This window comes from Pempheris klunzingeri, chromosome 18 (genome assembly GCF_042242105.1).
Source record: "Pempheris klunzingeri isolate RE-2024b chromosome 18, fPemKlu1.hap1, whole genome shotgun sequence".
Lineage (NCBI taxonomy): Eukaryota > Metazoa > Chordata > Actinopteri > Acropomatiformes > Pempheridae > Pempheris > Pempheris klunzingeri.
In genome coordinates this window covers 9,340,818-9,365,321 of record NC_092029.1, presented here as the reverse complement: position 1 = coordinate 9,365,321, position 24,504 = coordinate 9,340,818, and the positions used below count along the sequence as shown (strand labels likewise).

The 24,504-nt window shown below is 41.3% G+C and overlaps 1 protein-coding gene across 1 annotated transcript; it reads left to right on the top strand.

Moving 5' to 3' along the window:
- Window positions 1–1,361: 1,361 nt before the first annotated feature.
- On the top strand, window positions 1,362–3,739 carry lratd1 (LRAT domain containing 1). The gene is made up of 2 exons (XM_070849517.1): window positions 1,362–1,520; window positions 2,022–3,739. Exon 2 carries the CDS (start codon window positions 2,059–2,061, stop codon window positions 2,845–2,847), a length of 789 nt encoding a protein of 262 aa, XP_070705618.1. The 5' UTR covers window positions 1,362–1,520; window positions 2,022–2,058; the 3' UTR covers window positions 2,848–3,739.
- Window positions 3,740–24,504: the final 20,765 nt, after the last annotated feature.

The window sequence follows — 24,504 nt, the reverse complement described above, 5'->3', positions numbered from 1 at the left end:
CCATCATATATATATTTCTTTGCCTGTCTGACTTTAAGTACACGGACACACACATGCACACAAAGGTAAGCACTACATCATAAACAAATCATACCAGTCTTGCAGCTCCACTGTACAAAAACTAAAAGGTGATCAATCGGATACATGCACTCCTGCTCTCACAAGGAAGTGGTACTTCATAGAGGGACATACTCATGACTGCATGGCTGATTGTTTGTGCTTTGTGCTTTGTGTGTGTGTATGTGAGAGAGAGTGTGCGTAAATCTGCACAATCAAATTTCACCGTCTGAAAAAGCCACAATTCGCTCTGCCTGTCACCGGTGGAAACAAAGAACAGGGACCCGTTCTATGTCAGCAGCTGGAGAGCTGCAATCTTCAGCCATCTGGGAGAGATAGTCTGAGGAGCTCTCTGGATGCTGCCTGAAAAAAAAAAAAAAAAGAAAAAATGAACAGATTTCCAATGTGGAGGTAGACAGAGAAAACATTCACTTCATAGAGAGGGGGTCTGATATAAACGGCAAGATGGCTATCTGCTGTGGGCAGTGGTGATGAAAAGAGAGACGCCACTACGGGGTGTGGATGACATGAGTGTATTCACGTTTATCTTGCAAGCACAGTATGCAAGAATAGAATCAATTATGTATGCAAAAGTGAGTCACGGGCTGAAATTTGATTTGCATTTCAGTTCAGTCATATCTAAAATATTATAGATTGTGTACTAATCTCCCTGTACACTTTGTTTTGTTGTTACCTTGCACAGGAACACACACCTGCCTCCAGCCCCAAGTCTCTACCAGGCACAAACAAACACTGACAGATATGAGAGAACAAGTTACAGTGAAGCTGCTGAGGTATCTGGACACAACTTACAAGTCACACATGGGAGGTGGAGGACAGAGGCTACTCTTGCATTCAGAAAGGTGGGAACACATTTGTCATGTCCCACAGCAACAGTGTGCATGTGATAAGGATGCAGTTTTGGGGGATTATTTGAGATTGTAGAAATGTTTATAGGACATAAAAACCTGAGCTCCTCTCGTTGAGATATGCAGGGTGTTATCACTGCTGAATGTCGCCTTGAACTTGCATACACAGACTCCGCTGATCATGTGGAGAATTCCACAGCTCTCTGACAACAAAAATGGTAACAGCCGCCTATCGCCACCAGCCGCCCTGTGAGCGCCCCATTGGATCCCCTGACTGACTGCCATATTCCTCCACGGTTCCCATTGGCTCGGCGTTAATGGACCAGTGACTGTGCTCCAGTAAGACCCACTGGAGGCGGAGCGCGCCGGCCGAGGCGGAGCTCTCCTTGGTACTTAAATGGTGCTTGTGCTGAAAGAAGTGAGGTACTAGGACGCACGACAGCCGGAGCGCCCGGTGCGCGGTGCGAAGAGTGACGGACAAGTGTGAGAAGAAAGAGGAAGAGAGGAAGAGAAAGACGGGGTGCAGGGGAGCGTGCTGCCCTCTGTGCTAATGGACCATAAGGATATTTAGCCATTTGCCCGGGGAGCGCACAGGTATCCTCTTTTTTCTCCAGTTTCTTCTCATTTTTGCGCCGTGCGTAAAGACATGGGAAGTGCCTTTATTCACAGTGCTTGCTCTTCCCTCACTCTTTAACTGCTGCAAGCCTCAGACTGTTTTTCTCTCGTTTCTTTTCTTCCCTCGTTTCTTCTGCATGGGAACCGCAGGCTCTTTTACATTCCACTGGAATTAATGATTGACTAATGGGCGTGAAGGGAGCAAGGGGCAGTGGATCATTGATTGCGTTAGTGTACTCTTTGGGCTCAATAACACGAGAGAGCTCCAGCCCCTCTGTACAGGTGACTGCTGAGAAGTGTTGAGTGCCTTCTAAGCCTACTCTCTTATCTATTGAGCAAAGGGATTTAAATGCAGCCAAGCGTTCGCGCATAATGTGTCCTGTTCTGTGAACGGTGGTGTATTGCTTAACACTATATTTTACGCTATTGACACCCCTCTGAATATCTCTCTCTCCATCTCTCTCACCCTGTCCCTCTCAGACACCGCAGTCCATGCCTCTGCCTTGCCAGGTCATTGATGGGAAATCAACTGGATCGGATCACCCACCTCAACTACAGCGAACTGCCCACGGGGGATCCGTCCGGGCTGGAGAAGGACGAGCTTCGGGTCGGCGTCGCCTATTTCTTCTCTGACGAAGAGGAGGAGGTGGACGACCGCACTCCGTCCGACTGCGGCTTCACCAAGGACCACAGCCCGACCGAGGAGGGACCCTTCTCGGTCAGCGAGGTGGAGTACTCAGGCTTCTGCTCCCAGGAATGCATCTTCTCCAAGCTGCGGGAGAACGAGGACTTGAATGTGTACTCGGCCAAAACTTTGCTGACTATGTGCAAACCGGGGGACCTGCTGGAGCTGGTGGCCACCGCGCAAGCCCCCCACTGGGCCATCTACGAGCAGGACGACCAGGTCATTCATCTGCACAAGGGCGAGATCCGCAAGGACAGCCTGCTTGAGATCAGCAGTGGCCGCCACGGGAGGATAGTCAACAATCGGTACCGGTACCGACCGCTACCTCCTGACCTAGTGATGCAGAACGCAGTGGGACACCTGGGCCTGAGCAGCGAGGAGATATGCTGGACCAACTCGGAAAGTTTCGCAGCCTGGTGCCGCTTTGGGAAACGGGAGTTCAAAGCCGGGGGAGAGGCGCACTCAGCGGAGCAGCAGTATTTCCTCAAAGTGCATCTGTCCGGCAGCGGGGTGCACACTCTGGTCTTTCGCAGCCTGGAGGACATGATCCGGGAGAGGAGGCGAGTGGACGCCAGTGGAATTCTCAAAGAGCTGTCTTTGGTTAACGGGGGGAAGGAGTGATCAGGGATTCCGTTTGATATCCTCTCCTCCACCCCCTTTCTCCCCCCTGCTGCCTCTTCTCGCCAACGCGCGCGCTTACGCACAGTTTTGCGCGCGCACACAAACGTACTCGCACAAACGCACACAGCACACAGACGCACACACATGCAAGGACCTGTTGGTTTTGGACTGTCTTGTTTGTTGCGGATGGACCCGGGGATGCGTCTGGACCACAGGAGCTCTGTGGGATTTCCATCTCATTGCAGAGTGTTGAAAACTGAGAGAGCGGCCATATAAACAGACAACGCCCCTTCAGATTACAATTCGTGCTGAGTGGGACACACGACTTCTACTAAACCCATTGCCCCGAACAGTGAAATCACCTCTACAAACCGCACATAGCGCACACGGCTCGGTTTGGTTTTCTGTTTAATTTCTCGGGATAATGGAATTGGCCCCTTCTCGGTATAGCGCGCCTGCTGCGGCAGACCAGACGGTGAGACCGGGAGTGGGAGAGATGGGGTGGGGGGGGGGGGGGGGGGGGGGGATGAAAGATAGGATCTGGGATGGCTCTCGAAAAGTCTCCCTTCTATTTTTTTACTGTTAGCTTTAAAACCGGGACTGACCATATCACAGATCCAAGCCACTAATCCATAGACCTCTGACAGTCCCAGATGGCTACGCAGTTGCCTAAACAAAGCATTTGGCTTGTTCAAGCTCCCCCTTTGCCATAACAAGAGTATTGTCATTTTCACAATGCTTTCATCCTGCTCCACAGCACTGGATGTATGTGTAAATTGTATTCATATATTGATTTCAATTTGAGTCCCTTATTTTTGTATTTAAGTTTAGTGGATTTAACCCTGATCTCTTTTTTTGGTTCAAATAAATGGAGGTTGAAATATGAAAATTATCACTGGGTTCAGCAGGTGTTGTTTGATCACACAAACACACGATCTCTCATTCACACACAGGCATGCACACACACACACACACACACACACACACATATGCACACAGAGGAATATATGAATTATTGATGTTCTAGTGCCTCCTGACCTGCCCCAAGCCAAATAGGCTTCATATATCTCCACAGTATTTGGAGGCAGTAAAATGGTCATCTGCATCAAACCCATAAAGTCTTTATGAAAAATCCATATGGGATATGGGAGCTACAGTACATAGGCAGCTGTAAAGAGCCAGTGGGAGCCCACAGTACTTGGCCACAGGCTATTTCTCCATGTGTAGGTTTTATTCTGCTGGTATTTACACATTCAGACGTGTTGATCTCCTGCTGACATGTTTTCTCTTCTTCACAAAAGCATTACTAAATGTAAGCTGGTTTTTCAAACCATATTTAACATCTGCATTGTGAACAAGATGTCCTCGGTGTAATGCTTATCACATGGAAACACATTGTGTTGTTATGGCACCTGTGCTGTGTTAGTCTGCGGTGGCTTTATCTCTGGATTGATGTTCTTACTCCTCTGCTATGAAAGTCAGACAGTGTTTTCCATTTCTCCTGTGATCTGTGAGCCGTAGTATCAGTGAGGGTGGGATCAATCACCTCAGTAGACCAAAGACTGTCCGTTTACCTTCACTTGTCTCCGTGTGTTTGCTTAATTGAGTCTGAAAGAACCAGAGAGTAGATTTATGGACAGCTTCTGCAGTAATGTGTGTCTTTGTTCTGCCCCTTACACCTGTGATTCATCTTTGATTGTATGCATAAACTCAAGAGGTTCACACAATATAATAATGCCACTATAGAGCTTGTCTGGTTGAATCCTCACCTCTAGATTCTCGTGATTTTAGCCTCAGTGTGGTCATGAATAACAGAGCTACAGTTGATTTGGCGAAATCCAACTAGAGAGGAATGGCAGATAATTAGTTTATGTGTGTTTTAGTGGTGTGTGCTTTTGTGTACATGCAGGGTTACGCATGTGTGTGTATGTCTGGCTGATTTTGGCTGATTTTATTTGGTGTAGGTGACGTTTGTGGCACTAACAAGTTCAGACCCAGATCTTCAGTCCATTCTGTGTGTGTGTGTATGTGTGTGTGTTTGGGTGTGCAGATGTTGCAATCTCACCCCTAAGACATGTTTCATGTCAAAATACAGACTAATAAGACTGTGAATCTTGTAGATGTGCCTTGAGAAGATTTTCTCCAGCTATTGACCCAAATACTTTATTCTATTGGCTGTGCTGTGAATATATTGACACATTTCTGCTCTTGTTAACTGTGTTACCTCGAATTCTCTTTAGCCCCTATTGGCTGGTATTTCTCCAGTGTTGCACTGCATTGCTTTATTCCCCTCACCTTTGTTTCTCTTTGTTTCACCAAAGCCAAATTCACCATTTCAATTCCTTTACTGCCTGCACAGCAAAACCACAGCGATTCAACCAGATATTTCAGGTTTGAAACATGTGTTTTAGTCTGAATTTAAAATCGTTTCAACTATCTCAACATGAAACTCTTGTTTTCAATCTATTCTACATCTATTCTGGATGAATTTAGACAAACATCCTTTTACTGTTGTTTTATCCTTTTGATTTCTTGTGTTTCACTTGCTCATGACGATTTTATCTGCTCAAGCTCAATGTTAAATTGAGGTTGTCCCAGGTGTGTGTGTGTGTGTGTGAGTGTGAGTGAGTGTGTGTGTGTGTACGTACACGTGTGTGCGCGTGTACGTACATGTGTGTGCACGTGCATGTGTGTGAGTGCGTCAGACCATCCCCTGTGAGTTTGAAAAATCAGGGTACTGGGGCAGCTGGAGTTTGTGGGTGTGTGTGCTTGTGGTCTGTGACTAATAGGCTTCGGAGAAAGATTCACTATAGTGTGTGTGTGTGTGTGTGTGTCTGTGTGTGTGTGTGTCTTTAGGCAGACAATGCACATTACATTGTAAGCTTGAGAAGATGCTTCCAACATCTGACATGACATTACTTAATGATTGAATGTGTATATACCATATATTGTGTGTGTGTGTGTGTGAAAGAGAGGGGGTGAAAGTGTGAGACCTAATTACAAAAGCTGTAAGTGTCAGGTTGTATGTATTCTCTATGGCCATATGCTGTGTGCATGTATATTTATGAAACTCTGCATCTTTGGATCCATCAGCGACAGGGTGAAAGTAAACGCTGTTACTAGGGAAACTCCAGCCACTGTCGCACTGTAAATCCACTGAGGTCTTGTGTCTGCATGTATGTGTGTGTGACTGTGTAAACCGTCTACAGCTTAACCTAGTTGTTAGCCTTAATAGCTACTTCTGTAAGAGTAACATATGACAACCAAATCTCTCTCTCTTTCTCTCTCTCTCTCTCACTGAGGGCCAGCTATTGTTCCTTTGTGCAGTGGCATGGATGTATTCAATTCACAGAGGGGTTTGCCTTCACAGTGTAAGTGTGTGTGTATGTGTGTGCATCTGGACAAAGCGGATCCCAGTTTGCCTGCTGCCAGCTAAATCAGTGGTCTCAGGAGATGTTCTGGGGAGGGGGGAACAAGAGAGAATATCTTGTCTGCACGATGCCTTTAAGAGGATCTTCCTCTAATCTAGACACTGGTCTGGACTCCCAGTAGACTTAAATGTCTTGTTTTTCTCTTCCACCATTCTTTAAGATGGGCGCTTTACTCAACAACATAGACTACACAGCTGGGGATGTAAATGAGGCAGTGGTAAATGGGTTACATGATGTTAAAACATTGGCAACAGTGGCTTCCTCTAAACATCTGTTATAAAATATCTGCATGCATCACGTGCAGTATATATATGAATGTTTGAAACAGTACTTACATACTGACATTTAAAACTGATTTCACGCTGCAATACATTTGTAATTTGAATTACATGGCCAGCTGGATGTATTTATCAATGCCCTAAAAGCATCGTCTTTGTGCAAGACTGATTAAACCTGTAATAGGTTGGTATAAACATGTCATTTGGGCAGGTGCGTGGACAGTGATTCTGTGGGCCTGTGTGCAGTATTATAGTCTTTCATCAGTATTTTATGACAACTCAACTTCTTGAACTCCATGAAGTCTTAAATGATGAGTGTGGTGATATTCTATTTTCTATTGTTAGCAGATCTCATGAAAAAAAAACACCAAAACCACAATGAATTCATCCCACTCCCCCCCAACATTTATTGCGTGTTACGAAAAAGCCTGTTCGAGCAGTATTGTTTTGACTCAGTCCCACATACACTGCCCTGCTGCTATAAATACTCACTAGTGCACCAAACCTGCAGCTGAAATTAGTTCCCAACAAACACACTATTTATTCCTATTTGAGTAATGTGTGCAAAAACACAAGAGTTTCCTGCAGTTTTTAGGAAATTACTTATGAAGTTTATCTTTGTGACCTGTTTTTAAAGATTTACAACGTTGATAAAAACCTAATAGGCTTGGGGCTGAGAGCCAAGGACAGTGTAGGGGAGCTGAAGAGTACTGAGTATTGGTGTGGGCTTTTCATGGGATTTGTTGATAATAAGAGAAATTAGAAGCATCAACTTTATCCTTTGATGACAGGATTATTAAGAGGCTGCAATTGTCAAACATGTTCAGTCACTTACTTTATGTAGTTACTACATTTCAGCCATCTGACTTTTATCAGGTAAGATGAATGTCTCACATGCAAAAGAGTTGTAGCTAAATCAAGTGAGTACAAGTGAAATAGCAAGACATCTAAGACAGATGAAGTACTCTCTTCCTCAAGAGAAACTTTACCTTTAGTGTTAAGAAATGACAGTTACAAAATTGGATCGGACAAAGCAGTAAACAATCGCGTGTGTAGTTTTTGCACACTTAACAAGGCCAAGGGTAAAAGGGAAATCCAAGCTCTTTTGGAGCATGATAACAGTTTAATGTTTGTGTTGGTTCAACATACAAACGTCCCCATACTTAAAACCATAACAGATATTCCGTTACTAAACAATACTGAAAGTGTTCCCACTGGAAACAACCTCCATGCAAACACTAGTTGTGCCCTGCCCAGCTGCAGGCACAACAGGTGGACTAACTGACATGCAAATTAAAGCCTCTGTACAAACAAGATCCTTTGTCAGCACCTGGCCAGTGTGGATTAAGTGCTGTACTCTATCAAAACCTGTTTGCTCAATTCAAATGTTAAACTGTATCACAGTTTGGAAGAAATGTACAAACAAGGACGAAATACTTTAGAATCAATGGTAATTTGGAGAGCTTCTGCACTGCATTTTTTTCTGTTTCTTTCTTTCTTTTTTCATCATCAAGTATGGATTTTCTTGTATGACAATTTTTTTTTGCCAGTGGTGGAAGAAGTATTCAGATCCTTTACTTAAGTGAAAGAAAACAAAATGCCACATTTGAAAAATACAGATACTTCATTACAAGTAAACGTCCCGCATTCATAAGTGTGTGCTTCAGTAAAAGTACAGAAGTATTACCAACAAAATGTGCATCAAGTATCAAAAGTAAAAGCACTCATTAACATGTAAGCAATACTTCAATGTTGCTGCTGGTTGAAGTAGAGCTAATTGGAGCCGCTTCTTAATTCTCTTGGGTAATTTAATCTGTAATGTTGCATCATATTTAATTAGCTGATTGTATGTTTCTGAATGGTAACAAATATCTATAGCTGTTGAATAGAGTATAAATGACAATATACACAGTAGCATAAGTAGCATAAATGGAAGTACTAAACTAATACCTCTAAATTAACCTAAGTGCTGTACTTCAGTAAATAAGTACTTATTTACTTTCCACTATTGTAGTTGGATGGATTCACTGAATAATGCTTGTTTGAAGCTCTTAAAACCACATCTTTATGAAGTCAATACTACAGTAAGTGTTAAGTTCTTTGTATGGCAATGTATTTTGCTAAAATCTTTACTGTCAATGGCTAAAGAAAAAGAAGAATTATCTTAAAAAAGATCCAGCAGTACCATTTCCTACAACGAATACCTTTTCTCATTGTGAGGGCAGGTGTTCCAGCGTTTGACTGTGCTCCTCTGAGTTTAGGGACTGGATGGCCTCAGGATATGTGCTCTGCCACAGCTGCACCGCTTAGTCCTCTCCACCTCTGTCAGGAGACAGTGAGCGCCAAATGTCAGATTGTCAACAACCTCTTAAAATGTTGTACCAGCAGCTCTCAGTCATTTGCTTGTACAGCATTTCAAACATTACCATCATGTTTACTCTGACCACCAAAAAATGAAGGTACTTTATTGCTTTTGGATGGAAAAGAAAGAATGAGCCATCGTGGGATTCAGATATGTTGAGGATGACATTTGTGAGGTGAAATCTAATTTGGATGGAGAATGAAATGAAAAATTTTGACCGCAGAAGTCATTTCCTATTCCTTTGACAGCAGTAGGTCTCATTCGCAAAGATTTTGTAAATGTCTCATCATATTTGCTCATAGGTCTTTCATAATGAGTGTTTTACAAAGCAGCCTCCTTCCCCTTAAATCAGTCCCTTTTAACAGCTTTTTTCCATAATGAATGTAGTTTCCTAAACACATTTGTACATAACAATGAGCAATTTGGGAGTGATAAAACATTTATGCAAAGTGAATTTTCATGAAAACATGCTTAACAAGCAAATTCAGTTTGAACTCATTTTGTTAACAGTAATGAGTTGCTTTAGCCTCCCTGTGATCATTGAAAAAAGGGATTCAGCTGTGGCTCAAAGACACTCCAGCAGGTCTATCTAAGGGTTTGACCCCAGATTGACTGGTTAAAGGACAAATCTGGTGCCCATCAGTCCACCCTGCAGCCCTGGCTGTTTTATGTGTGTGGCCACATCATCCTCACTCCTTAATGAGTGAGAAGAGAAATTGCCCTCAGGCTGTGGCCCGTCGCAGCCACAGTTTGATTAATGGGAAGGACCTAACATAGCCCCATCTTTCCGTTTCTGTGGTTTTAACCCTTCTTAAAAAGTCACAGGAAAAGGTTACTGTAAATGTCATTATGAGCATTTCTCTACCTTCCCACTGCCCTGCTCTGAATAACCCGCTGCTAAATGTCATTCTCTTAACATTTTGTCATGTTATACTCCACAGTAAACCTTTATATTTTACCATTTCATAATGTTTCTCTTTACACCAGGAATATTTCTCTCGCATCTTTTACAATTGCACACTGTTGAATAATGCCCTCAGTGAATTCATTTTCACAGGAAGTGCTTGAACAGAGATCCTTCAATTTTTCCTCTTTCTCTCTTTCAGCCTCATACTGCAGAGGCTCATTTGAGGATGCTGGTACTATCTCTCTCTCTCTCTCTCTCTCTCTCTCTCTCTCTCTCTCTCTCTCTCTGTTGCTGGATAAGAACTTAAGGGGGTCGCTGAAAAACAACCATGTGGTCATTTGACAGTCAGTGTGTGGCCTGCTAAGGCTATTAAAGAGGTGAGAGGTTGGTAAATAAGCATGAAGCTCATCCAGGCCCACAGCGTGTGTTTGCATATTTATGACTATGGCTCATTCCCAGCTCAATACAGCAGCATTTATGCAATGGGGCTTATTGAAATAGTATCTCAATATTTTCGAGACCGTTGATGATACTGTGGAGCTCGATATTTATTAACTTTCTCTGTAAAGGATTTACGAAATCTTTTCGTAAAAGAACAATAATTTAGACTAAAGAGCTTTTAATACTGTTCAAGCCACAAAATATACAATAGAGTAAATAAACTAATGAGGTTTTTGACGAGACAGAATCAAAATGCAAGATTAGAATAATATTATAATAACTGTTTTCAGCTGAGATAATAAGCACAATTCAGAATTGTATCACATCAGATTTAGATTAAATGGTGTTATGGCACTGAAAAGTAATATTACAAATGATCAATAATGAAAAAAACAGCCTGTCAATGATAAGAACATGGAGCACATCTGTGAGCTTGGTGCTGTTTTTGTCCATTCAAAGATGAAGAATTGTTCAGTGTTCAGAAAACCCCCACACACAAACCGCACTGAGATGAATTATAACTAATAACAAGACAGCAGAGAAGTATGCGGTCAAGTTGATAAAAGTCTGAAAGGATGGTAAAATGGGTGGCAGTTAGGCTGGATTACCCAACAGGGAAGGTGACCAAATGAGGTTTGTGCTCAACTAATTAAAAAGACACACATTAGGAACGCCGTATTAAATGACACGATAATAGCCTAAAGGTGGGTCCTGCTTTATTATTCAGTCCTGAGGCCCTGCCTTAAAGAGGACTGTAATTCTTTCATTTCTGTGCTTTCGTTATGAATGTGTTTCATTAAATTGTCTCAACAGGACACCTGTGGCCAGGTTGTATTCACGCAGAAAAAGCTGCATGAAGACACCTCACAGCTCCTCAGAAGGGTAATCCAGCCAGAGGTGAAGGACTGGAAAAAAAATTAAGGGTTTATATGTCATCAATTTTAGTATGAGTTTATCATGCAACATGTCTTTGCTGAAACTGTCAAACAATGTGACAGTTCACTTTCATAAGCCACCATGAAGGTTTAGTGGATTTTCCAACATAGACATGCATAAAAAAACATGGAAATGAATGACAATTGCTAATACTAATATGTATTGCTGTATGCTAATACTCTTGTTCTTATCTTCAACAAAATCATCACGAATATATTGTACATTTTATCTACATCACTCTGCCTTATCCACAGTTACAGCTGTGGTATTGTGAGAGAAAGCAGTAGTGAGATCGACCAAAATATCTAAAAACCTGCGTTCACAGAAAAATCACATCTCTTCCTAGAAAAATAACCTGATGCACAGTTCTGAGTGAGTGACCTACCTCAACTACAAAAGTATCTGGCTCTTTAGCAAAAAGTGAAAATGTCTGACAATAAGCTAATGATCATTATTATTTCATCAGTATGAATTTAGAGATCTCAGTGCCAATTTGTCTTTGATACACACTAATTGTTATCTTCTGGGTAAATTACCAAAGGTCATGCAAATGAAAAAAAAAAATTCCACCAGAGATTAACAGGTCTGTGCTTTTTAAAATGAAATTTCCTTTATTGTAGATAATAAAGGTTAAAAGAAAAAGATGGAACAAACACCTTTAATAAGCACTATCAAAATCAGCCATGCTCATCAGTGAGGATCAACAGGTTTATGGATGAAGAGGCTGAGAATGAATCATAGATTACTTGTCAATAACACCGCTGACACTCATCTATTAGAGTTGCTGTTGTTTAAACAAGCCAAATGAAATCCTCTGCGAAGAGCAACCTCCACACACACACACACACACACACACACACACACACACACCAGTTTCCTGAGGAGTTAATGAGTGCTGCTTTAACATAAAATTAATGATGGTGTACACACACCTGCCAAAGAGTGGCTGCAACAAAGACATGCACTATCACACACAGACAGAAACACTTAAACTCACATCCGGCCTTAAAGTGGTTACTATTTTTGACAGCAACTGTGTCCTCCCTCATATTTCCACTGATGACACAAGTGCCTGCCAAGAAAAACAATGCTTTCAGTGACAACACAAAACTAAAACACTCACAAATTGCGACATTTTCTGGTATTTTTCTCTTCATTCAATTCCACTGCACTCACTTCAACACTGTCCATCACTTCTCGTCTCCTCCTGTAGTCTTCAGTCTGTCACCCTCACCTCTCAGTGACCCATGTGGGGTGTCTATTTTTGTCCACCATCACACAGCCTCTCGACTAAAAGAACAGGCTCTTTTCTCTCTTTGGCTGCATATCTTCCTCTGCCTGTCTGCCTGCCTGCAAAGAATATCCTCTGTTTTTAATGTATGCATTTCTTTAATACTCTTAGAGTCTCACCACTTTGGAAAAACTGCAGTTTTTGGCAGGCCATGCAGGAGAAGACACCCACACTGCTGAAATGAAAACATATAGCATAAGCAGTGGATGGAAAAAAAAAACAAGTTAGCAACAAACTGCATTTCTTTATTTCGTGATTTTTATATAAGTTGGCATTTTGAAGACGTATTTACTGTAAACCAAGAAAAATTATTCTGAAAATGCTGAATCAACACAGTCACTTCTTTTGTTTATGAGCAGGCACACACACGTATCACAGGGACAAAGACAAAGTGGAAATGGAGGATGATACACTGGTGGAGATTCAACTCTAAGCATCACTTATCCTGGTTAAATCCAAGATCAAGAGCTGTTTTGGATTTTACAGTCATAATGACAATCCGAAGCTTGATGCATAAAGTTGTTCGAAAACATTGTCATGGAAAAGTGTTTTATGATTATACCCGGCAGCACTGAAGGCAGATCCTGCTCAACACCACACAGAGTTAAACACTGAAGAAGACAAAAGAAGGCAAACTGATGCTTTTCCTGCCAAAGCAATACAAAAACAAGCCTGTAAGGTGTATTCAAATTTGTTTATGCTTAGGATCATGAAAATCACTAACAGAAATGTCTGCATAATCCACCAACGTAACCATGAATCACAATTGCAATATTACAGCATAATACTCCTGTGATTTAATATTTCCCTCTTTTAAAGTTGAGGGATTTGGGTAAGACAGATTTAATAAAGACTAACACAGTTTCTGCACAGGCTGCATAGCAAGTTAGCAGAGCAGAAACATCTTTCATCCTGTGTAGACAGGATGCGCATTGAACACATTTGAGTGTAGGAAACCAATGATTTGGCAGCACTCAGGGTTGACCACGCAATCACTGTTGTTATTAATGCAAAGAAATATTGAAAAATACACTTTGTGTCGCAGTAACGTTTGTATAGGATGAGTTTAACATGAGCAATTATACAGCCTGTTTAGACAGCTGCATTGATTAAAGTAGCAGAGTATCTACAGCCATGCTAGCGGCTCTATGAGGCTACACTTAGGTACAGTGTTGCTTTGAGCTGAATGCTTACATCAGCATGCCCAGAATAACAATAGGTATAAAGGTATCAATGTCATTTTAAAACCTGAAGTTGCACAACGGAAGGTCGTAGCCCCTTCATGATGCACACATATAGAACATACAGTACTATATATAGATAACTGAATTTAGAACAGAACGGATAAAATAATATAATATATATTAAAAAAAAAAAAGATTTATATGGTGCCATGCCATTGAAAAAGGTCCCATTGGCGCAGATACCTATTAGACTGTGCTCTTGGGAGTGTGATTTCTCCCGGCGATCCTAGGTCTACTGCGGGGCAAAGTGAGGCAACATTGAGACCTGTTTAAGGTATGAGAAATCATACTGGCTGGAGACCTACCACATAAGCTGCAACTGAGGGGGTCTGAAAACCTGCGACCCCATGATGGAGGACAACTGGAGCTAACAAAGTGTCTTGCTACCACATGGTCGGCCAGGGAGGAACGCGGAAAAATATTTTTCAGACTATTGTGGTCTCGGAATAATGGGCCATCGGAGCAATGGGCAGTCCCAATAAATATACAGATATACACATATACACTCTGACTGAGGACGGATCACCCAGTGAATGCAACAGCAAGATCCAGGGCATTGAGATGTGGGCACAACAGACTGAGAGTGATTTCTCATTGCATAGCCAGCCTGAGTTCCATTTAAACCCTGTCCAGAGATTAGCATGGAGCAGCCTTACTGTAGCACCCAGCTGGGTAGCCTTAGCTCCTGTCCTGGCTCCCTCCCCCCTCTCTACCTGTCGCACCACCTCAGTCAGTCGCTCAGTCGGTCAGGTGTGGCTGGGTGGTCTGAAGATGTGGTGAGCAACAATCATCTAAAATCTAATCAAAACCTCATTCTTCATTTTCCTGTGACTATGAGAATAATTGTGCCATAGGCAATACATGTTTCAGCAATAAAAAAAATGCTAACATGTTGCTGTTCACCATCTTAGTTTAACATGTTAGCAAGCTATCATTAGTTAATTTGGCATGAAAGCATATTCTAAAATACAGGGTGAACCAAATTGACTGGATGATAGTGTTAATTGTGATAACAGTTCCCTTGAGAACAAGCAGGAATGTTTGTATCAAATATTACAGCTCTCTGTAGGTGTTATAGGTGCTGACTCATTTCATTCAAAAAAGTAGTTGCAATTCATTGCCTGGGGCTAATGAGTGTCTACACAAAATTTCAATTTAGTGAGATTCTTCAGTGTGCAGCAATGTGGTGGATCGACCAATTAACATTACAATCCTTAGATCCATGTGGCTTCAGTGTGGCGAAAAACTCACCCACTGTGACATCATCGCTGTTACTCCCTCAGCCTCGGCAAAGGTCCCTCAGAGCTACACTTCATACAGACCTCATACTCCTGTTTTCACACACTTAGCAGTACTCCTCATGACTAGCGAATAGACTTTCAAGTATCAAATCTGTGAAGTGCCTCTTTAAACTTTTTACAGAGCCCTCAGTTGATAAATATGGATTTTTGTCATTTCTCTATAATAAGGTTCAAGCTTTCAGGAATGCAATTTCCCCTCCTTCTGAAACTCTCCCTGACCTTTGCTATGAAACACCTTGGACCCTGTTTTAAGTCAGTCCTACTAACCATCTAATCAATGTCATTCTACCTTTAATAATGTTTTTTTAGCAGCTGACAACGGCCCGCCACCCCCTCCACACGTGTGTGTGAGAGAGAAATGTAACCAATAACACATTTATTAATCAATCATACAAAGTCTAGGCTACCCCATCTTTCCTGAAAGTTGTTGGACTGAAGGTTAAACCAGATTTATTTTCTATATAAAATCACATAAAGGAGATACATTTGAAATTATTTTGTTTCTAAACTTTCTCTCACACTGGATCATGTATATTTTTATACTGATGCCTACATTCCTACTGATTGTGATCAGTTTGACAGTAAAAGAAAAAGAAGTTTATTTTCACAGATAAATGTATTGTTCAGTCATGCACCATAGTATAGGCTCTGTGGTCTACTGGGTCATTTGCTATTCAATGGGTTCAGTTCCAAATATATGAAATGGGTTATTTTGCTGTGTCTCCAATCTGATGTTTGAATCTCTAATATGACTTTGCTTTAATCTAAATGACTCTTTATTTCTTTTACGTTTATGTTGAAAGTAGCAGAGGACTTCACCAGAATGCAGTAAACAGGTGTCTGACACTCAAATTCTCATGGGGAAGGACCCCTCACCACCCTGCTTGATTTGTGTCCCCTGGGCATGAGGCTGCCGGTGAGGTGTCCTTTTTTCAGGTTATACCAACAGTCCTTCATAATGTCCGTGCACATCCCCACTGCTTGGACTGCTGTAACTCACTCTATCCCTGTCTCACTCAATACATCCTCTAGACTTTAACCACTTTAACATGCTGCAAAAAGACTGGTCACAAAATCCAATAGACGAGTCCACATACCACCTATTAAAGCTTCTCTGCACCAGTTACCCACATGTTGCAGAATTGATTTTCAAATTTTAATGATCACTTTTAGAGGACATTTGGGGTTGGCCCCTGATAGTATCGCTGACTTAGAACCCCCTCACAAGCCTGAATGCAGCCTGAGATTCACTGGAAGAGTTCTGCTAGTAATTGATCATTTATTCAGTCATGGCTAAAACCAAAGGAGCCTTTGGAGTCTTGACCCCGCGGCTCTGGAGTGACCCGTCGTAGGAGATCAAGCAGGCTAGCTCTGGTCCTTCTTCTAAACCTCTCTTAAAAGCACACTTTTCAGACTTGCTTACAAAATTACATCTTGCTTTTACTGTATTCTAGTAATCCATACATCCTTTCATACGTTATTATTATTATTATTAGATTATGTTGAATTAGCACCTTCAAAGTGAACGTAATAATGTACTGAGGTTCCTGCCAATTTCCCTTACACACATACCATGCACAAAAAATGTACTCACACTCACACAAGTAAACACATGGACAAAAATTAGAAGGAAATGGGAAGAGAAAAAAAATGCACCTTTTCCTGAATGCCTTTTAATCATCCATACAGGTAATGGGTTTTGGAATTGATTTACTTTCATAGTAAAGAAAGCAATTCAGTGCTGGTTTAACTACTGTCCTCTCCTCTTGGCAAGCTCGCCCATTCACCATTCAGCAACCAGTGGTCCAATAACAATAGTGCACGGGATCATGAGCATTCACAATATGTGTGTGCAGCTGTGTGTATGTGTGTGTGTGTGTGTGTGTGTGTTTAAGTGCTGCAAATGTGTTTGTGCGTGAGCTCATCCATAAATGAGTGTATGTGCAAGACAGAGAAAAAGCATAATCTGCCTGTAATGGAACATGAAACCGAGCAGAAAATTGCAAAAAGAAATGACTCCCAGGGAGGGCGCCAGCATTGATGAAATAAAGTTCTTCATGTGTGGCCTAATAACGGCAGGCAGAGGGACTAATGCCCTTTATAATCACACCTTTCTTCTGATACACTTAAAGGAAAAAACTCAAATTCACACGGTTGGAGCACAGCCAAATAATCAAAAGTGGCCTGATAGTTAATTAGCAAGCAAGATTTTGATGGTTACTGTTCACAAATCAAAATATGGTGTGTGTTTTTAACACAAAATCTGGCAGTAATTAATAAAGCAAAGCTTGAAGTGTTTTGGAATTAGAGAAAAATGAATCTTAAGCAGAAATTTAGCAACGGGTGTTCCCTCCTGAGTCTGCATATCTGATGCCGTGCATACTATACAGTGTATGCTGTATATATTTCATTGTGGAGGTGTCAGTAACAAGTGTTATTAAATGCAGGAACTTTTCCTAACCTTTGGGTTTTAGTGAGTTGATTAATTGAAGAAAACACATTCACTAAACTGAAGCACTGTTTTTTGAATCCACGATTCAATTATCTAATTATTATAACAACAAAACAGAGATGTGAGTCATGAGGTGTGTGTAGATTAAATAATGAACCAAATTTATTCAATTATACGGATCCTCTCAAACTCTAAAGATGAGTGAATAATTTTAATGGCATTTTTTTTTTTATCTACACGTATGTATGTTAAAATTTTATACTTAAAATAACTACTCGTTCTCTCAAGATCGGAGAAAATAGCAGGTAATAAGCATCATGCTCAGAGACCCTCAACAGGATCTCCAGTGGAGTGACTGATCACTTGATATTTCTGAATTCTAATGCAAACCAGCACAGACATTAACTCATGGATGCTATAAAAGACTATTATGGAAGATCCAATGCACTCTCCTCATGGACTGTTTATGTCAGAAAGGAGACTATGGCTGAAATGAAATGTCTGGACTTCATCACACTCGCTGATGTAACAGATGGATTCCCCAGAGTGACTAGGCCTGTCCAAAACTACAATGCGCTCCAGTGTAGTCCACAGTGACTTCGCTGATTGAACCATCCACCATTCATTGTAATATGGACGTGACGGCACGTTTATTTTGAATCGCAGGCACAACACGAACATAAAACGTATAATTGCATAAAACAGGATGATGAGATGTTGCATGGATAATGTAGGAGCATTATCTAACCATATGAAAATGTAGAAATATGTAAGAAAAAAAAGTGACACAAATTGCTATGGAGGAAAAGCGACACTATAAAGGCAAGTGGACACCAGCAAACACATTGGTCAGCAATGCTGCGTTTTACAGATTTGTTATGAACAATGTAATTTGGTGCCAATTAAAGGGACTTAAACTTATGCACGTTGTGTGTAAAAGCAGTTGTCGATTTCCACAGGAAATTTCTTGAACAAAGGGATCCATTTAAACCCAAGTAAACATTTATTCATTATTAATTTATCACTGGATGTTTCAGACAAATTACATATTTTTGCATGCTTGCTGACCTGCTGACTCTGTTTTATCTATAATTATCTATAATTGTGTGATTGCGCCCAATCACAGTTTTCAGGAACCACACAAGACATTTTAAGGAATCTAGTATTACAAACAGAGCTTGTCTCTCGTTCACAGCTTGGACTTGCCCTTGAAGGAAGTGCTGAAATGGACACAAACAGAGAAACAAACTGAAAGAGTGCCACCTGCAGAAAATGTCTGTTCAAAGGTTAAATGTTTGGCGCTTCAGCTACATTTGTAGTGCCTGCCCTAGTTAATCAGTATGGGGGGTATGCTGCTATTATGTTGCACTACATGGGGTCTCTGCTCTTTTAACCTCCCTCTGTCTCCTTCTGTCTGTGTGGTGTCATTTGTGTTGATGGGGCAGCTGGAATTGACTCAGCTGGGGGGATATGATTGGACAAAACTGCATTCAACAGCTATCATCGACTGACCTGCCCTTGACCGCCGTTGCTCCAGTGGATGTGCTATATGACCCTGTGCCAAAGAGATTGGTTGTACTGGACAACTCCTCCGTGAATAGCTGAACACTGTGCAAGCATGTGTTGGACCCTGTCAATCTACTGTGGGTAAATAAAGGTTAAAAACAAATAGCAAAAGGATTGTTTGCAACCATCTGGCGGTGGCAGTTTCTTTACAGCACCAGACGCAACTCATATCATCCCAATGGGATTCCAGCCAGCCAGTCCTTCAATAGTGTGTGGTGGAGCATGGATAAAACCTCATTCTAATGCCCAAGAAGGAGAAAGTGAGAGAGAGAAAGAGGAGGAGAGGGAGTAAAATATTGATGAAAAATGTGAGGCACAAAAATAGAGCGGCTCAGAATTCCCAATGAAGGGCAAGGGACGCATATATGTGTGCACACACACACACACAATGCAGGGTGTAACAATAAAGTGGATGAGTAAATCACACACACACACTCATATGCACATTCACATGCACTATGTGGCATTTTTGTGCAAAACCATGATTCAGCAGAAAATAAATCCCATCCACTTCCCAGAAGTGCTTCTCCACAGTCTAAAATAGTAACTGGCCATCTTCCCAATCTTTTTTCTGTAATATATCATGTAGCTATTGTAAAAAAGTTTTTAAAAAAAATCTACAACCTGACGTCAATATACACCAACAGACAACAAAAGGGAATTGAGACGAAAACATGAACACAACAGGCAGGCCACAGTGCTACTGCCTGCCCATATTCACATGCAACACTCCCACTCATCTCTTAACACTTGTTTATCTAAAATCAGCACTTGGTTTACGTGTTTTACTTAATAAGACCCAGCTGGCCTTTAAAAATGCTTGAATTCAAAGTCCCTTAGAGGACACAACAAAAAAAAAATAGATGGGTGGGGAGAAAAAATAAACGCTTTTGCATTCTCTCGCAAAACTTTTCCATTTAAGTCAGTGCACCTCAGGGTCAGTTCTCCACAATAGAAACAACCACAGCAATGGAGCGCACACACTCATGTGTGAGGCTCACAGATTTTTATTTTGAGATTGGCCAAAAATATATAGACATTAGGTAATTGGTTGGAAGTACGCATGTTTTTTACATAAGAGAAAGCCATCTGAAGAGAATACTAAACCATGGGGACACTCTCGTCACAAAGCGTAGTCTGACCTGGTGGTTCTGGCTGAATTCATTAGCAACCAACCGCAGTGCTACAGACAGCTTCACGTGTACCGGTTAATGCACGCTCAATGCAGAGAACATGGACTACGTGTAACAGGCACACAGAGGGGGCCGAACAAAGGTAAAGATTTCATGGATTTTTTGATAGTCACATACGTGGAGGCCTACCACGATCTCTTCTTCACCCATCAATTTTTTTTTCCTCCCCCATATTCTTCTCTCCCACATGTTCCCTAAGGGGCTTCATGCTTAAACAATAGCCCTTTTAAGTTAAATTAAATCAGATGTAAAAAAAAAAAAGGAAAAAAACTCATTACATTTAACTTGTTTTTTTCTAATACATATTTTTTTATCCAAGGCCCACAGCAGCTCTCAACCTTCAACACTTTTAGAGTAATTAATTTGTTTTGCATAATAATTACACCAACAGCTGATAAGTGCATAACTGATAAAGTTTCCCCTGGAGTCGTGTTCCAGAGATCATGCTGGAAGACAATTACCAGAAAATGCATACCCTTAGAGACCATCATCCAGCAGTGAAAATGTTTTTTTTCTATCATCCTACATATGTGCGTACAACCTTTAAATGTAATATCTAAAGTAATATTTTCAGACTAAAATGATGAATTAAGTTTTTTCAAAAACTCAAGCAAACTGTTGAAGTTACTCACCATAACAATCCACATGCAGCTGTTTCAATTCTAAGGCTTTCTGACCCGAGAGTCTCCTCAGAGCCAAAACCCTGGGCCCACAAAGCTTTTCCTGAATAAACGTTGTGGAAAACAATGAGCCACAGAAAGTCACTAGAGTTCACACACAGACACACACACTGAGGTGGAGCACAATTCCCATCCAGCCCCGTCCAATTGCAGTTAATTGCTTCCTCCAATGACAGATTGGGTCCGATTTTTACCGCAGCAGGATCTTACAGAAGGAGAGGATGAAGGAAGGAGAGAGAGAGAAAACAAAAACATCAACCTGTCACAGAGGGGCAATTAACAGGTTGATTAACTCCTAACCATTGCCAGAGTTCCCAGTAGTGTGTCTCTGTGCGTGAGTGTGTGTGTGGGTGTCTATTCTGTGCCCTTATAGGGTAAACAGGATGGTCTCTACAAACCCTTACTGGAGATCTTCAAACTAACAAATGTTGATGAAAATTATGTAATGGTGGATCAGTGGATTTGTAGGTCACTGTGTTATTGAGCAACTTTCTCCAGTTACTGTTGACGTTTTTGTTTTTCTCATCCTCTCTAATTCCTCAGTGCTTTTACTGTGGTAATAGTCAGACCCTGTTTGTCATCCACAGAAGCAATTAATGCAAGTGAATGGAAATCATTATAATAAAATGTTATTTTTCCATGTGGTTCCTGATTTAATCCTCCTCTGGTGTCCAGGGCTTTACAATCAGTCAATCAATCTTTATTTATATAGCGTCAATTCATAACAGTGTTATCTCAAGATGCTTTCCTCAAAGAGCAAGTCTAGACCAAACTCTTTAATTGAAAGAGAGACCCAACAATTCAAGAATTCAAAATTAAGGATTCAAGAATCTCCATATGAGCAAGCATCATGCTTTAGGCAACAGTGGTAGGAAAAACTCCCCTTTAACAAGAAGAAACCTCAAACAGAAGCAGGCTCAGAGGTGGGCGGCTTTCTGTCGGGGTACAATGACCCTATTGGCGGTAGAGCATGTCCACAACATTTTAAATAAAGCTACTAGGCAAAGGCAGGAGTTGCCGTACAAAGGGCATCTTCTCAAAGAGCTCCGGCAGAATACAGCTAAAACTTCTCAGGTGTATGTCCAGAAGAGCACAACCCTATGACCCGCTATGATACTGTGCACAACTTTCAAACTCCCAGACCTCCGGTAGAGGACCCAGATCAGAAGTAGCGAGTGGAAGGATAAATTGTTTGTTAAGAAAGTGGGTTACACTATGTAACCCAAAGATTGCTGTGTTTTCTTCAGTGTTTTTGTATGTTACTGTCCATTATTTGTGAGATTTAGAGGTGCTGATGCTGGAGGAGAATTATTGAACTTTTGACAGCCAGGCTAGCTGTATTTCCCCTGCTTCCAGTCTTTATGTTAAACTAGGCTAACCACCTCGAGACCCAGACAAATGAGAAAGCCATACATTTTTGCATTTTAACTCTCAGAAAAAGTCAATGAGCGTATTTTCCGTAACTAAACATTTAATTGTTAGTTTTGAATGATCAGTTTTACTTTAAATTATTAATCAAATGAGACTCCATCCATTTCAATCGTATTGGGATGGAGGCAGATACTGTATCTCACAGGCGATATCTCAAAACCTTGACAACAACAAACTGGCTTGTTGAATACACCTGTGATAGATCCTGGAATGATAGGAAGACTGGTTACCTTAGCAACCTAGCACCTTTTGGCTCCTTTATATCACTGCGAGAAAATGTTGGAAACAGAGAGAGACGAGAGGGAAGACAGATCGGCTGACAGGCAGGCAGACAGGTATTTGTATTCCAATTACTGGTGGGACAGTTCTAGAAAACCCAGAAAATTATACAAAGTGTAATAAAAAAGTAAGGAAGGACAAAGAGAAAATATTTGGACACACACTGGCTTTTATAGTCACACCACAAACACACACACTCACATTTACTGAATACCCAGTGGAAGACTCCTGTCCAGCATGGCTCTCTACGCTGCTATAAATCAGACAGCTTTCACAGTCTCACCACCTGGCAAACAACTGATATGGAAAGAAAAAGGAGCGGGGCCCAAAAGAGCAAATGCAACAATAGATCGGGTCTAATGAAACAATGGATACAACAACCGAGGAAGAAGGAGGGAAAAGGGCAACAACTGGAAACTGATAAAAAGCCAAAGTACACAAAGTGCACCTCCACTATTAAAACAGGAGGACAACTCAATTTCAGAATTTACATCTATTTCCCAAACAGCTCTCGCACTTAATATTAACAAGGTGCCTGCAGTTTCAGACAAGAATATTACATCTGTGTTTATCCCTAGAAAATCATGCACACTGTCTTCTTCCAAGTATAATCATCCTTATGCTTCCTCTTGAGTGAAAAGGATGCTCCAGCCACAATAATGAATATAGATTCCCTCAAGGAAATTCTCTTTTCAGAGGAGATTTAGTGATTTGCTCAAGGACTCTTTAGCGGGGCTGGATGTCTACCAGAGCTCAGGTCCTTGGTTTGAAGGATAGTATCCCTACTCGTTACACAACACCCCCACCCTGCTGCCCAAATTGTATTGTCACATTTTACAAGGGTCACTCCTCTTTTGCTTTTGGCTATGACTGCTGTTTTACAGACTGTGCTGTCCTGATGGGAATGCTGCATTAAGGCTCTGCAGCGGCGCTCCCCCACAACTGGCACACACAGAGCTGCTCTTGTAATTTGGTGGATTCATATTCAATCAAGGTCTAATTATGATGGGGCACTTTTAATTCTGCACAATACTGAAAATACACGTGGTTATTAATTTCAAGATCAAAACTGCAAGGCTGCATTACATGAAAATCCCTCATAAAGCTCCCTAAAGCTCCTGTACACTGTACACTTGCAGGTAAAGCAGATCACATTTAGTCTCTCCTGACATTGTGACTTCAAAGCCTTTCCTGGGAGGAGAGCTAACAGTATAATTAAATCTAGACAGATGATAGGAGAGCAAACGCCTGCTAAATGGCCATCTTATCTTCTCTGGCCTGACAAACTGTCAAACTCTCTCCTCCATTTGTACATAATGGGATGGTGAAGGAAATGACAACACAATGATGGGTAATTGGGAGGAGTTGGAAGCTTAGATGTGGAGAATGTCAGGAACAACAGTGAGGTGATCAATGGACGAAGCCGTAGTTAGTTTAAAGCAGAGCTAAAGAAACGGGTCAAATGAGAGATCTTTGTCTATATTTGGAAGACACTTGGCTTGATTTGTTTTAACAAATACGTTCCAGGATTTATCTATAGCCAAGCATCACCCGTCAAAGTTGGCAGTCTTTTGCTGTTAATGTAATTTATCTATCTAAAGTTTGTTAACATACTGTAAGCCACCATAAACTGCTGATCATAGCGGACAGAGTAAGGCTGTAGCAGAAAAACAACTGTGTATTGAATTTAGCAATGGCATTTTATTGCTTCTGAATTCAATTTTCATTTGTAAAAGGAAAGAACACCCACACACGTGATTTCAATTAATTGGAGTTCTTCTTTGTGGGTGTTTACAGGCTGTGCTTGATTGACAGCTCCAGCACTCTCCTGTGTATTGCACACCAAATGTACCACATCTCATGTG

Excerpts from the sequence above, each read along its gene's own strand:
- lratd1 (XM_070849517.1), top strand. The coding sequence starts at position 2,059 with ATGGGAAATCAACTGGATCGGATCACCCACCTCAACTACAGCGAACTG.